The 17,130-nt window shown below is 33.3% G+C and overlaps 1 protein-coding gene across 1 annotated transcript; it reads right to left on the bottom strand.

Annotated features, from left to right (window-relative positions):
- Positions 1–10,208: 10,208 nt before the first annotated feature.
- LOC18429590 (putative aldo-keto reductase 1) lies at positions 10,209–16,466 on the bottom strand. Its single transcript, XM_006838875.4, has 7 exons — positions 16,351–16,466; positions 16,071–16,241; positions 14,877–15,080; positions 13,876–14,048; positions 11,667–11,763; positions 11,257–11,410; positions 10,209–10,585 (listed from the first exon to the last, which is right to left on the bottom strand). Exons 1-7 carry the CDS (start codon positions 16,399–16,401, stop codon positions 10,410–10,412), a joined length of 1,026 nt encoding a protein of 341 aa, XP_006838938.2. The 5' UTR covers positions 16,402–16,466; the 3' UTR covers positions 10,209–10,409.
- Positions 16,467–17,130: the final 664 nt, after the last annotated feature.

Below are 17,130 nucleotides of genomic sequence, written 5' to 3'. Positions count from 1 at the left end.
TTTAGGCAAATACCACCAATCCAAACATAAAAAAATACCTAAACTACCCTCCCTTACGTTTACTTTACCTATGCCCCTCTCTCTTCTATACCACCAAGGGCTTCGGTAGTGTAAGTACGGTCCGGCAATACGCTCCAATACTGTGTAAGTGTAGTCCGGCAATAGGCCTCTGGCACTACGTACAGTAGTGTCCGGCAATAGAGCTACAGTATTTTGTAAGATGGGTCTGACAGTTACAAAGGGCGGTCCGGCAGTTGTAAAGGGGTCCAACCATAGATGTTATTGGATTCCAGGGATCCGGCGCTATGTACGGGGCGTACCGCAGTACTCAATTTCAAGTAGTTGTCTTAGTGCAGTCCGACACTTGTGCACTCGGGCAATGTTTTGGTGGGCTACAATAATGTGCTACTGCGGTCCAAAGTCAGAGTCAAATCTAGCCAAAATAATTTTTGTCTACAAAAAAAGCATTTTTGTCTAAAGAAATGAACTTTTTCCTTGGTGGGTATTTGCATCGAAAGTTTTTTTGAGTAAAAAAATATGGGAGAAAAAGTTAGGTTAGGGGTAAATTGCATAGAAATTGTAGTATTGGAGTTTTTTGTAATTTTCATTTTTTAATATTATTTTGAGTACGCATTTGAAAATGGCTTTTGAATGAGAAAAAAGGGGAAATATATCAAATTATCTGCGAGATATGAACATTTTAATTTTAAAATACTATAAAAAATAATAATCTTAAGTTGAAATGGGTTCAAATGATCAGAATGTTAAATAGTTAATCTCATCTCTTGTGGGTATTTTGAAATTTTTCGAAAAAGCAATTGATACATTCAAGGAAAAAGAGAGATAAAAAAAAAGTCATGTGCGATTTCTTTGTTAAAATTTATTTTCATGAAATGGGAATATAATGTCAGTCCTAACATATTGAGGAAGGATACGGCCCTATTACATTGCCTCTTTTTCTTTTAGAAGTTTATCAAAATACTCAAGGAAAATTGTTTCATGCGGCGGAGGCTGCATTTCTACATTTGTGGTTCCCGAGGTATAAAGCATACATCTTAAAGATGGATATAAATAGGTGGTCCGTCTAAAAACAACTGAAACTAACAGTCCAAATGTTTTCTTCATACAATTATTATTTTTAATTTTAAAATTTTGTTTATTTTTTCATATTCAGGATCTCCATGTTAGGGATTATATCTCCTAAAAAATTAAATCCAAAAATCCATCTCAAAAAAATATTTTTAAGAGGTGACTCATATCTATATAGACTCATAGAGACCGTGTCCAATAACTCAATGAATATGTACTATTTAATTGTATAGTGTGAAACTATTTATTTTTTGTACATGGATGTTACAATTATTTTTAACCAATAGATGTGAAATCCAATAGATTTAAATGTATCACAATACTCGAGAACCATCTCATTGTTTTGGACCTAAACAATGACACATCAACAACCACCTTATTTCAAATATGGGTCAATGATAATTGTGACCTTCATGTATCAAAAGTAAATGTTCTTATTGTATATATTTTCAAAGACTTTATGCTTCAAGATCATTTATTTTTTAGTGCAAAAGCTCACAATCATTGTTAACCATTGTCTGTGAAATTCAATCGATGAAAGTGTTTCATGACATTCGAGAATTTTTTTAACTTTGTACCTAAACAATAACACATCATCAACCACCCTATTCCAAGTCTAGGTCAATGATGATTGTGATCTCCTTGTATAAAAAATAAATAGTCTATTTGTATACATTTCTTTATAAAATTATTAATTAACTTGCTCCTTTATTCTTCTATATTAAGGGCATAGGTTCTAAATTTATGATAACACGTGGTAAAGTTTTATATCGGCTGCCTACCTATGTCAACCCACCTCCTATTCCCGGGTTTGGGACGGGTTGCGGGAAAGTTTAAAGTCCTCACCCTTCTTAGACCAAAATAATGTATCATAAGACGTACTGTTGAAATCTCTCTCTCTCTCTCTATCTATACATCTCGAGAGTCGAGATAATCAATTAAAGGATTTACCAACATCATAACATTATTTTCCAATGGATTTTTGAGATGCGCATACTTCTTGATGCAATCATGGAATGACCTAATCTGAACTTTTTAACGTACTTTAATTAAAGGTTATATTTTGGGGATTTTTAATAATTATGTGAGTTTAGATTATTAGGTTTATTTTAATTATTCTTTTGTTTAGGAATAATCAGTGATAATTAAGAGAGTATGAGTTTATATTGTGTTTATCTTTTATCTATTGGGTTAGTTAGTTCAGAATGTAAATAGGATAACGTTAAATGTAAAAGGAATTTTATTTTTTCGGTAGGTTGATTTTAGATAAAAACGTGGGAAGCTTTGGATGTTTGGATGAAAAGGTTTGGTTAAAACGTGAGAAGCAAATCTTTTGAGACGTAAAGTTAAAGAGAGGAAAAATAGGGATGAGAGAAAATAATGGAACAGATAAAATATGAGAGTGCGAGTAGAAGTTTTTCTTTTTCTTATCTTTTCTTTTTTTTAGTCTATTTAAATGGAGGTTTCCCTTTGGTTTATTTAAAGGGAAGTTTCCCTTCTTTGTAAATCAGAGTGAATGAGTTAATAAAATTTGGTCTTGTGAATATATTGTTTTTTTGTAGATTTGGTATTTTCTCTCAACCTTATTTCTTTTATTGTTATTTTTTTTGTTTTATTCTCTCCCTGCATCAATTAGTTTTTATTGTTATTTTTTTTGTTTTATTTTCTCTTTGCATCAATTGGTATCATAGCGGGTTACGATGGCTTCAATAGAGGCATCCCTCGAAATATTATAGTTGTGGTTGATGACTCAAAAAGTTCAAACCCTAGTGGAGAAAGTAGAAAAACTCATGCCTTTAGTGATATAGTAGAAGAGCTCACCCATAAGTTTGTTCAGCTTCAGTGTGAAAGGGATTTGGAGAGTAAATTTGGAGAACAAGTCAGTGTGAAAGGAATTTGGAGAGTAACGTTGGAGAAGAAGACAATGACGGTGAAGGAGGTGACTTTCATCTTGTTCCTATTAAAAACGATATTTCTAATATCATCATTCCTATCAAAAATGATATTCTTGAGATCAAGTTTCCCATCAATGTCGAAAATCATGTGGAAAATCTTATCTCAAATAAGGCATTGGATTTTGAGGACAATGTCAATCATAATTTTGAAAACAATGTTATTTATAGAAAATGTCAATCACAATTTTGAAAACAATGTTATTCACTTAAATGATGGCTGAGTTCAAGATATTTGCATTAATCCCTCGGAGAAGAAGCAAAAGAAAGATGCGGATTTGATGTATAACTCATCTTAGTCCTCTTCAAAACTCAAGGACGAGTTTTCTTCAATAATAGGAGATTGATGTCATGGAATGACCCTTATTTTAATTAAGGGTTATATTGTGGGGATAAGTTATTTTAGTTATTTTTTTGTTCAAGTATAGTCAAGAGATAATCACGTATCGATTGAGTTAAGTTAATTTAAAACCTAAATAAGATAAAGTTAAATCTAAATGGAGTTTTATCTTTTCAATAATAAGTTGGTTCTGGATAAAAATGTGGGAAGCTTTGGATGAGAAGGTTTGGATAAAACGTCGGAACAAACATTTAGATGAGAAGGTTTAAATAAAACGCCGGGAACAAATCTTTTAAGATGTAAAGTTAAAGAGAAAAAAATAGGAGGATAAATAATCTTTTAGGATGTAAAGTTAAAGAGGGAAAAATAAGGGGATAAATAAAATGGGAGACTGTGTGCAGGAGTTTTTTTGCTTATATTTTGTTTTGTAGTTTAAAGGGAGGTTTCTCTTTTTTGTAAATCTGAGTGCGTGGGTTAATAAAATTTGGTCTAGTAAAGAGAATTGTTTTGGGGTGGATTACCTTGCAGACCTATATTCTCTCAACCTCTAAAGTTAAAGAAAGGAAAAATTTGGATAGGGAGATAGATAAAATAGGAGAGTGCGCATAGGAGTTTTTCTTTGTACTTATCTTTTCTTTTTTAGTCTACTTGCAGACCTATATGCTCTCAACCTCTAAAGTTAAAAAGAGAAAAAATATGGATAGGGAGATAGATAAAATAGGAGAGTGCGTGTTTTTTCTTTTTTTTCTTTTTTTTTTTTGTGGTTTTATTTTGAGATTTTTTTTTTCTTGTGGTTTTATTTTCTCCCTGCATCAATTGATATTGAAAAAGATATATCAATTGATTCACCTCAAAAAAAAAAAATCTCTCAAGGTTTGCAAGGGAATCCACCCCAAAATAATTTTCACGAGAGCAAATTTTATTAACTCATTCACTTTGATTTAGGAAACCTATTTTATTAACTCATTCACTTTGATTTACAACAAAGGGAAACCTTCTTTTAAATAGACTAAAGGGAAACCTCCTTTTAAATAGACTAAAAGGAAACATCCCTTTAACTAGACTAAAAGGAAACCTCAAATGAAAAAAGAAAAGACAAGCAAAAAAAAAAACACGCACTCTCCTATTTTATCTATCCCCCTATTTTCTCTCTCTCTATTTTTTCCTTCTTTAACTATACATCCCCTCCCATAAGATTTGCTTTGTTTTCTTCTTTTCTTTAGGATCCTTTCTTTAAGGATACATCCCATAAGATTTGCTTTTTTTTCTTCCTTTCTTTAAGGATACATCCCATAAGATTTGCTTATCCAAAAGCTTCCCACGTTTTCTATCCAACCTATTATTGAAAAGATAAAACTCCCCTTAAATTTAATCTAGTTTAACCTTATCCTATTTACATTTTAAACTAACTAATACAAGACAAACACAATACAAATTTACAATAAAACACCCTTTCCATTTAACCTTAATTAATACAAGACAAACACAATATAAATTTACCATAAAACGCCCTTTCCATTTAACCTTACCCTATCCTATTATAGGAGATAAACACAATCAAAATTCCTCTCAGATAAAACTCCCTTTAGATTTAACTTTATCTTATTTAAATTCTAAACTACCTAATTCCAAACTAACTAACTGTAACAATCCTAAACTTTCAAAAAAAAAAGAAAAAAAAAAAAAAAGAAACTTTTAATACATGATGATTCTTGAACATTATGGCCCTTAAGGACCATCGCTACTTTTAAAAGCTTTTGGTTTAAAAGCTTTATTGCTTATTTGCTCTTGCCCCGTCCACTAAAGGACTAGGGCTTTAAGCGATTAAAGCGTAAGTTAATGTTCACACTTGTAACGTAATAAAAAATAAAATAATATGTTATTAGAATTTAAATTCGGAGAGGTGAGGACTCCTACCCTATAAAACTTTTGAGATCTTTCTCTCTCTGATCGAAATACAGTGAACTCCTCTCTCTAGCCGAATTTTTATCAGAAGCTCCCTCTCAAATATTTTGTGTAAGTGACATCATCTTCCTGAAAAATAGTCTGTTTTTAATAAATAGTGATATTTCCGTCCAGGATCTTTATTTTATAAGTTTTGTGTGTAAGTGACATTATTATCTTGAAAAATAATCCATTCTTTTAAAAATGAAATAAAATAATTATTTCTGCTTATTATCATGAATTTTAGGAGCGATAAATTTTATGCCCAAGTGACCTCATTATTTTGAAAAATAATCTTTTTGGACCTCATTATTTTGAAACATAACCTTTTTAATAAAATTTGTGATATTTTATCTATGTTAGAAATTTTGAATGCTGTAAATTATTAGAAATAAACTTATTTATTTTTCTTGTCTATTGTTAGAAAATTTTAGATACTGTAAAATTATTAGAAATAAATGTGATATTTCTGCTTTTAGTAAAATTGTGATATTTCTTTCTACTGTTTTTGAATATTTAGACATTGTAAAATTCATGTGCAAATGACTGCCTTATTATTTAAAAATTGATATTTTTGCAATTGATTACAGCATTGTTGTGAAATGTTTATTTGTGAATTGACATCCCATAAATTGTGATAATTCTGTATTCTTGAATTTCTATAAGAGTTTTTCTATACATATTAAATTGGCAATTATGCTAAAATGTCTTTACGAACTGCTACCTTTCTAAATTTGAGCCCAAAATATTTGATTGGTTATTTTTGAAATGTTATTGCAAGTGACTGTTATTAGTGGTTTCAATGAAATTCATATTAATGATTTCAGTGATATGTTGAGTACATGATATTGCTGCTTTCGAATGTTTAAAGAGATTTAAAAATAATTTAAGTATGCAAGTGGACTCATCATGTTCGCCGGTGAGGTATAATTGGACCTATCCGGGATGCCGGTAGGGATTAAGTGAACGTACGCCGGTGAGGTATAAGTGGACCTGCAGGGATTAAGTGGACCTATTTGGGACGCCGATAGGGATTAAGTGGACCCATCAGGACGCTGATGGGGTATATAGGTGACCTATTTGAGATCCAGTAGGGTAATTTTGTGAAATCTTTTGAATTATGCACAGCCGTTAAAGTGTTATATGCATTTCAATTATTCGGATTATACTTAATTATGTATTTATTGAAAGTGAAACTGTTAATGTATTTCTGTTAATAGATCTCCTTTTTGAAAATATTGATATCTTTCAACCATGATTATTTTTAGGATTATGATGATCACTTACTGAGTAGCCAAACTCATCAAACTATGGTAAACATTTTTTCAGGATAACTGCGGTTTCATTTTGAGTGCTCGTCAAGATCAACCTTGAAAGATATTGTAGTTGTGATTAAACTTTCTTTTGCTACCATGTAAGAATTCGCCACTGTAAATTTGTCCTATCAAGAGATGTATATATGTTTTGACTGTCACATCTTAGGAATATCAGTATTGTAACTTCTTGGGGTGTGACACTGACCCACCTATTTACATTCCAAACTAACTAATTCCAAACTAACTAACCCTACAAGATAAACCCACCTATTATTGAAAAGATTTATCCTTATCAAGATAAACCTACCTATTATTGAAAAGATTTAACCTTATCTTATTTAAATTCCAAAGTAACCAATTCCAAACTAACTAACCCACCTATTTACATTCCAAACTAACTAACTCAATCCATACAAACTAACTCAACTCAATCTATATACAAGATAAACACAATAATAAACCCACCTACTATTATTGAAAAGATGATAAAACTCCTTTTAGATTTAACCTTATCCTATTTAAATTCCAAATCAATCTATATACAAGATAAACACAATAATAAACCCACCTACTATTATTGAAAAGATGATAAAACTCATTTTAGATTTAACCTTATCCTATTTAAATTCCAAACGGATTAACCTACTCTACAAGATAAACCCACCTATTATTGAAAAGATTTAAACTTATCCTATTCCTATTTAAATTTTAAAGTAACTAATTCCAAACTAACTAACCCATCTATTTACATTCCAAACTAACTAATTCCAATCTAACTAACTCAATCTATACAAACTAACAATCCATACAAGATAAACACAATAATACCCACCTATGAAAAGATGATAAAACTCCCTCTGGATTTAACCTTATTCTATTTAAATTCCAGATTTAGGTTCCCGATACATTCCCCGATGCAAGATAAACACAATATAAATTAATTCCAAACTAACTAACCTGATACAAGATAAACACAATGCTAATTCCAAACTAACTAACCCAATACAATATAAACACAATACTAATTCCAAACTAACTAACCCGATACAAGATAAACACAATACTAATTCCAAACTAACTAACCCCATACAAGATAAACACAATACTAACTAACTAACCCCATACAAGATAAACACAATACTAATTCCAAATTAACTAACATCATACAAGATAAACACAATACAAATTAATTCCAAATTAACTAACCCGATACAAGATAAACGCAATATAAATTCATGCTCATTCATGAGCTCCTAATTATCAAAAAGAATAATTAAAATAACCCTAATAAACAAAAACAAAAGAATAATTAAAATAACTCTAATAATCTAAACTCACATAATTCTTAAAAATGCCCAAACCAAAATATAACCTTTAATTAAAAATCCCCAAACCAAAATATAACCTTTAATTAAAGTACGTAAAAAATCCAAATTAAAAATCCAATCCTCCATCCTTCTTTTACCTTTTTCTCCTTTGGCTCTAAAAATATCAATGGTTTTCATACGTCAAAGGATCAAAATATGAAGAACAAGGGATTAATGCAAATATTTCGAACTCAACCATCCTTTCATCATTTGTGAGCGAGCTTGTGATTGACATTGTCTTCAAAATTTGAAATTGTGATTGACATTGTTTTCAAAATCCAACACCTTCTCTAAGATAGGATTTTCCACAAAATTGTGATTGACATTGTCCTATCCTTCTCTAATATAAGATTTTCCACATGCGATAGAATTTTCCACAAAATTGTGATTGACATTGTCCTCAAAATCCTCCTTTCTCTGATATAAGATTTTCCACATGAATTTTGACATAGGAAACTTGATATTCTCAAAATCCTCTTCTCTAGTATAAGATTTTCCATAGAAGATTTTCCACATGATTTTTAACATAGATAGGAAACTTGATCTCAAGAATATCGTTTTTGATATCGTTTTTTATAGGAATAATGATGAATATTGTTTTTAATAGGAAAAAGATGAAAATCACCTCGGTTTTTATAGGAATAATGATGAATATTGTTTTTAATAGGAAAAAGATGAAAATCACCTCGTTTTTTATAGGAATAATGATGAATATTGTTTTTAATAGGAAAAAAATGAAAATCACCTCCTTCATCTTCATTGCCTTGATCTCCAAGGTTACCTTCCAAATTCTATTCACTCTAAAGCTGAACGAACTTCTCTTCTACTCTATCAATTAAAGGCATGAGTTTTTCTACTTTCTCTATTAGGGCTTAAACTTCCCAAGTTAACAAACACAACTATAAATAAATTGAACTTCCTAAGTCAACAACCACAATTATAATCTACAAATGTAACCTTTCAAGAGATGCCTTTATTAAAGGCATCATTACCAAAATAAAACAAAGAACCTTTGATACCAATTGATGCATAGAGAAAATAAAACCAAGAAAAAGTTGAGAGATCGTACACTCTCTCAAAGTCTTAAAAAGAATCCACCCCAAATCAATCGCTCTGATATCAATTGATGCAGGGAAAAAACAAAACCAAAAAAAGGTTGGAAAACTTACACTCTCAAAGTCTGAAACGGAATCCACCTCAAAACAATCTTTTCACCGAACCAAATTTTATTAACTCATATGCACTCTTCTATTTTATCTATTCCCCTATTTTCTCTCATCCCTATTTTTCTTATTAACTCATAAACTCCTACACGCACTCTCCTATTTTATCTATCCCCATATTTTCTCTCATCACTATTTTTCCTCTTTTTAACTTTACATCCCAAAAGATTTGCTTCCAACGTCTTATCCAAAGCTTCCTATTTACATTCCTAACTAACGAACCCAATCGATATAAGATGAGCACAATATAAATTCATACCCTCCTAATTATCACTGATTATTCCTGAACAAAAGAATAATTAAAATAATCCTAATAATCTAAACTCACATAATTCTTAAAAATCTCCAAAATATAACCCTCAACAAAACAAAATAATTAAAATAACCCTAATAATCTAAACTCACATAATTCTTAAAAATCCCCAAAATATAAACCTTAATTAAAGTACCTAAAAAATCCAAATTAAGTCATTCCATGACTGGATCATTTCTACATCATAAGATTGATAGCTTTAGTTAGCAGAAAAGTATTTAGGAGGAAAGAATTAGGAGCATTAAGATCTCACCGTTTGTCGAGACATTTTCTCACATTATCTCTCACCTATGTATATATGTGCTTATTCGATTTTAGAATTGCGTGTGAATGAAGAAAGAAGAATTCGTTCTTTCTCCAGCGCTCGGTGGTCTCTGAAAACATATGAATAATCGTATTTTCGTCCGTATACCATTGGAAAGATATATTCTAACAGTCCCATTGCTAGTCTTGGTGGCTATCGTTCTATACTTTATGTTCTTGGTTTGCATGCTCTCGTGATTTGAAGGCACTGCCAAGAGGTCATCCAGTGAGTTAAAGCGTTCAACTCTACATCAAGTCCCTTTGCTACAATCCCATCGTGTTTCTTACATAGCCACATGTAATGGTGTTTCTGATATAGACACATGTACAGTGTCCATTCTTTCTCAGCTTTCTGGGAGAATGCACAGCAAACACAATCTGTAACTAGTAGAGAATAAATGTTAGCAAGATGTTCATGTTGATGATACAGTTTTGCAGTAATAGCAAAATCCTACAATTTTCACCACATAACATATACACCCATAAGAGGTAAGCATCACAACTATCAGAAAATCAAGCAATAAGAAATGAAGTCTTTAATCACTGAGCACGCAAACGGTTATCATTTTGGAGGGGTATTTGCAAACATCCAAAGGGAATTGTGTGCGTTAGTCCAGGCTCGGGAACCCGCAACTTCATCAATGGGCACAGAATTAGCAATTTCTTTGATATCAGCCTCGGAAAGCTTCAACTTCAAGGACCCAAGGTTCTCATCGAGGTTTTTAATCTTAGTTGTCCCTGGAGATGCACCCAAATGCAAAGAAGTTAATCGCGTTATCAGTGACTCATTGGGAGAACCATAAAACAAAAGACAAGGGAAATAAAATGAAAGCCAGTCTTACCTTTAGGCCGAATCACAAACATATCCATACGTAATAATGAGATATAGTTGTATGACAGGTAGTAGCCCATCTCAATGCAAGGCATGCCGAGAAGTGTGAGCAAGCACATGCAAGCATGTGTGTGTGTGTGAGAGAGAGAGAGAGAGCATGTAGGAGGAAAAAAACCTTGGAGGAGGGCAAGTTACCGAGAGAGGAAGAGGGAGAGGCAGCTTCAATAGAAACAAGAGAGGAAAATTTATGAAGAAAACATTTCAAGAGAATTTTAGGAAGAAACATCTTGAAGATCTATTTTTCTCTCTTCCCTTCATCCTAAATTCTCTCCCTTTCATCACTCTTCATGGCATCTCGCCACCATATCCCACTTTCCTTTTTCACTCTCACTTTCCATTTAATACTTCACATGATGCATCACCAAGCTCAGTGTTGCAGAGCTACATGTATATTACGGTAAGCTGTAAGTTAGATCAGAGCTACATGTTGCAGATGAGAATCCAGCATGCTAGCATTGGTATCACCTGAGAGGCTGATAAATGATGGAATAAGTACAAGAAACAGAGTATGGATTACCTGGGATAGGAGCCACATCATTGCCTTGATAGAGAACCCATGCAAGAGCCAGTTGAGAAGGGGTGCAATCATATTTAGTAGCCAAGTTTGCAAGGCGCATGTATATGATCTTGTTCTTTTCAAGGTTTTCTCCCTTGAACATTGGATGAGCTGCCTGTTTTAAGTCAATAGAGTTCTAAATTAAAGTAGAAAATACCCAACACAAATTACTGAAAGGCATATTCAAGCAAATGTAGAAAATACCCAACACAAATTACTGATAGGCATATAATTTTTGTTTTTTAAGGGGACCGGGAGAGGAGTGGGGTGCTTGACAGTTTGGCAATTTCACAACTTTTCTCTGTACAATAGTTAACAAAATGCTAAATATATATTTAAAAAGAAGTACTAAGCCAGAAGCAAGGTCATACCAAGCTAGTTTCTTTAGGCAGACTTTCCACAACTGCCTTCCCAGCAAAGAAGCCACTACCAAGGGGGCTATAGGGCACTATTCCAATACCAAGTTCCCTGCAATTGACAAGGCACCAAGCATATAAGTACATATTTGTATTTTTTGGAATTCATCAAACCACTCCCACGATATGTACTAGTTTACATTTCACCCATTATTTTTGTCCGAATTTCAGAAGTCTACAAAGAGCATGTCATAATGGGTCAATAATGGGTTGTAAATTGTTCAAGTGAAAAGTTTCAATTTTGCCCATCCATCAAAACCGAAGTAGTCCTGAAAAGATTACATGCTCCAATGTACATTTGCTCCCACAGGATGTGACATAACTTAGCAACCACCCTAAAAGGAGAAAGCAAACCTCAATATGCAGCTTGGAGATGCGTAAATAAAAGAAATTTACACCCCATGATTGCACACAGACCTAGGGGTGGCAATTGGCTCAGGTCGATCCGCCGACCGGTGGGTTGACCCGAGCAGGGTCTGGGTCCAGGTGTTGGAACCAGCAGGTCAAGTCCAAGTCTGGATCCGACTTGGACCCTATGGTTTAGGTCGGGGTTAATCCGACCGTAGTTATTTCTTAACTAGCTATGAAATAAGGTTCTTAAGAGAAACATCGTGTATGAGGAGTTTGTCTTGTTTATGTATTGAGATACTACGATGAGCTTTAAACGCCGTATTGCTCGTTTAAATGCCAATTTAGCGAGGATTGGGTAACAGACCGAGACATGTAATTGATAGGTGTTGCTATTATGAGTGCATATATCGCACACCTATGTGTGTGCTCCCTACTAGCTCCCTCAATAATGAGGAGTGTTGTGCTGCCAGATCTCTAACTTCACCGCAAGCTGACCCGGTATACATAAGTATAAAATATATAAGTAACATAATATTAACTATATGTAACCAAAAATACAAAAATAAATAAATTTTTTTTTTATTTCCAGACTAGGACTGGGTTGGGTACGGTTCCTAATGACTTGGAACCCATCCACGTTTGGCTCCAAGTTAGACCTAGTCAAGAAGGGTCTCGGTCGGGATCGACCCAAATCCAACCCCTACACAGACCGTCCAATTTTTGGATGATCAAATACATGTGAATAGGTTATCAAATTTTATTTTTTAATATGCTTGTATGATTGTTGGGATAAGGCTCGGATGATGATGATGATTCTCATATGACTATTCTAAAGTGGATGCTGAAATTTCATACCAACGGAATACTCTAAATTAGGTCATTGGCCTAAAGAGAAAATTTAAGTTCTACTCCCATGGGAAGAAAATTTAGTTTTTATGACTTGGAAAATTTTGAAATTGCTTCTCCATCAATTTTTGAGCCCCAATGGTGTGCTCCTTGATGGGCTTTCTGAAAGCAGGACAACAGGAATGAGTGAAATGTTAAATAGTGCATCTTTTTAGGTGTGTTTTGACAAATTTCCCTATACTCTTTAGTATAGCACACAAGCATTTTAATGACCATAAGGAATAGCGGTAAAAGAACACAGACTCTAGCAATGCATAGAGGAAAAATATGTTAAAAATGAAGGAAAAACAATGAAAGGGCTTAAATATGTGGTTTAATAATATTAAAGATTTAACTGGCATCCAATATAATTTTCAAATAGTATGAGCCAAAATGGGGTAATATTGGCATATTTATTCCATAGTAAACAAACAGACTTTTAGATGGCGATCAAAAGTGCATTCTTGAAATCTGAAATACATACTTCATGAAAGTTGAGAACGTATTTCAGGCAAAATGACATTTATTCGCAAGAAGGAATATATCACCAGTCAACAAACTGCACTAAAATTCTTCATTAGGTATTCTGCCACCAATAAATTTTTGGGATGTAAATTCTTCAAGCTATCAAAACCGCATCAACACTATCCCCCAAACAAAAAAGGTCATTTGTAGAGTTTGATATTAAAGACTATGTGCTAACAACAATGAGACATACTGCCTCATATAGGATTGCATTATGTCCTAATATTATTGCATAACCTGTCATGTGGAACAAATCACCACCAACAGTCCATGCAATGCACCCACCAAATATGCACAGCTAAATATTCACCCAAGAAATAACACATACATAAAATGCATACTAATTTCTTTCCTACAAGTACAAAAGAAAATTATCTGCATATAAATACAAGAAAGAACAGACCTGCATAAAGGGATTATCTCATCTTCACTATCACGAGACCATAAGGACCACTCGAGTTGTACAGCCGTGATTGGGTGCACAGCATGTGCACGCCTTATGGTATCCACACTAGCTTCAGACAACCCAATATATTTAACTTTTCCCTCTTCCACTAACTTTTTAAGTTCCCCAATCTACATAATTTCATTGGGATAGCAGTCAAGAATGTTTATAGATGGATGCATAAAATTGTACAAGTATATACACATGTATCTAATACATACATAGACATATACATCAATATATAGGGGAATGATCTTATGAGATCCAATCCGTCACATAATGTGCAGGACCTAATATCCAGTCCAACCATGAATTGCAGAGATGATCCATAACCTCGCTCTAGGGACAATGGCAGATTTTTTACCCAGTTATGGATTATGTCCAGCAACTGTGGTAGGCCACTGATAGGTGCCACTGATGGTGAAGATTGAGGTCCCACAATATTTTTGTTTAGGAGAGGTATCATATGATCATCTCCCACATACATACATCATCATCATCATCATTAAAGCCTTTTCCCAATTATTTGGAGTCAGCTATATGAATCCTGATCCGCCAGTTTGGACAGATGCTAATCTTCCCCATGCACTTCCAAACCTCTATCGGGATACCATCTGGTCCCAAAGTCTTTCCTATCTTCATCCTCTTCAAAGCTTCTTTTATTTCAAGCACACATACATACATACATAAATATAAGTATGTATAGTCCCAAAGTCTTTTCTATCTTCATCCTCTTCAAAGCTTCTTTTACTTCAAGCACACATACATACATACATAAATATAAGTATGTATAGTGTGTTTGTGTATATGTACATGTGAGTATAGAGAGAGAGAGAGAGAGTATATTACACATTCTTGATAAATTCCTAGTATCATGAACACCGTTCTAGGAAAAGGAAGATCCGTAACAATCAACTGACCCATATAATTTTGAATTAAATGGAATGACTATTGCTCACAGTTTCCTCTATGGGTAATGATGTATCCACCCTGTGTTGATAGTAAAGATCAATATAATCCACATCAAGGCGTTTAAGGCTGGCTTCACAGCATTGGCGAACATACTCTGGTGTACCCTTAGCCACGAGCTCTGTTTCTGTAACCATGTATATACCAAATTTTGTTGCTAATTGGACTTTATCTCGAGGTAAGTGCTTCAATGCCTGAAACAGTTCTCAACATGGATATAAAAAAAAAAAAAAACTCAGAAAATGACAAAAGATATCAGCAAGAACAACTAAGGACAAGTGACTGAAGTACACATATGCCAATTCCACAATTGCTAATCGAAATATTCATTTATTCTGTAGATAGGAGTAAATATATGAAAACAGAAATAGATAACAGGAAAATGAGAAAGGGGATTAGTTTACATAAGCAACTTTATCTATTCATACTTCTCTATCAATTAGTAAAATAAACGAACCATCATATAATCATTCTATTGTTCATACAAATTATGATTGAAACCATTCTTAGTCACCCAATGACCAACAGTGCTTCTAAGTATATGGAGAGAACAAAAACCGATAAAGAGATGCGACAGAGGCTAAATAACCTTGCAGGCTATTCAAGCCATGTAAAATCCATGTTCAAATTTATGCATCATATGCAGAAGCTCAACATACCCACCCTGTATCGTCTTCTTCTTTTTTAAAAAAATGTTGACTTTGTATTACAAGAAGTGAGTGTACATGTATGCAAACAAAATGGTTTACCAAGTTCATTTTCTTATCAGGTAATATTTACCAAGTTCATCTCACACCTTATCCCAGTTACCTCACTACTGGTGGGGATGCTCTACCTAAAATTCCTAAAAGCAACAAAAATCATTGAAGGTTAGCAAGTAGTAATCAATACACCGAACTCTCTCAACAAACTAATCTATAAGGAAAAGCTCACCTACAACTAGTTATTTTTGAAGAAATCAATTTTTAACACTTTGAAAAGCGTTTTTCGTTTTAGAAGAAAGCTTTTCAAATGCATTAGATGTTGTTGAGGTGCTGTTATTCATTTTTGCAATGTTTAACTCAAAAACAGGGCCCTCATTTGCTTTTCTTGTGTCCCGTCATGAGGTACATTAGAGCAGTTCATAACAGCAAACAATATGACAAATCAAAAGAAAAATAGTCTATTGTTCATACGAATCATACCTTTCCAATTAGGACTTCATTCAAGGATTTAGTTCCATATACATCTGAAGTATCAAAAAATGTAATGCCCCTCTCAAAAGCATATTTTATGACTGCAATTCCGTCTTCCTCTGCTAAGGTGGCACTGTAAGTTCCAGTCAAACCCATACAACCAAAACCCAATTTGGAGACCTGAAAGAAAAAAGAATTTTGCCAATTCCAATTAAACAAATTAGTCTTGAGATAGCGTTCCTGCGTAGAATTTTTAAGAGAACGAAAAACAAATTAGTTCAGGGTTCACCTCCAATCCCTGGCTTCCTAGCTTGATACATGGGACACTTTCCAAAGCCATTCTAGCCCTCGAACAGTGATGGCACTGAGAAAACACAGACGACGCCTACAGAGTTGCGATGAAGCCTGAAGGCGGCAAATGGTAAAGTGATTCCATGAATTAAAAAATGGGACCAATAGTTTTAAGGAAAAAGTTTATATAGAGCCGGGGCTCTAAACAATCAAATTAGTACCCACCTCTTAGTACCGACCACTAAAATTTCACGAAAGGAGGTAGTTTTGATGTTCAAATATCCTCAAATTAATCATCTCGGCATCAAGATGCATGGACATGAGAAAAAAGTGGATTTCATATTCTGGAAGTAATATATCTTGTAACACATTTTTGGACCGTCAATTTCCAAGATTTTCAAGTTTTCATATATCTCCTCGATCTATACTATTTCTTAAGCTCAAAATTTTATAATTAAAGATAAAAATATGTTTAAGACGGTCACTTAGACTTCTAGTATTGAAACCCTATTTCTTGATATTATTTAAAGGTGTATTATATTTTGATTGTTTAGAGCATCAGGCTCTAAAAAAAGATTACAAACTCTAGTGCCTATTGTAACGAATTAAATGGATTGTATGCAAGCTTGGATATGTCGCAAAGTTCCAAAAAAAAAATATCAATTTGAGCTTGGTCGATAGAATAATTGCAGCTAAACAATTTCACATCCAACGATCAAGATTAATGTGATCACTTTGTATTAAAAGTAAATACTCTCATTCTATATTTTTTCTTATC

This window comes from Amborella trichopoda, chromosome 3 (genome assembly GCF_054954075.1).
Source record: "Amborella trichopoda isolate Santa Cruz 75 chromosome 3, AtrichopodaSantaCruz75HAP2 v2.0, whole genome shotgun sequence".
In the NCBI taxonomy this organism is placed as follows: domain Eukaryota; kingdom Viridiplantae; phylum Streptophyta; class Magnoliopsida; order Amborellales; family Amborellaceae; genus Amborella; species Amborella trichopoda.
The sequence above is the reverse complement of the archived record's forward strand: the minus strand, read 5'-3'. Positions and strand labels throughout refer to the sequence as shown.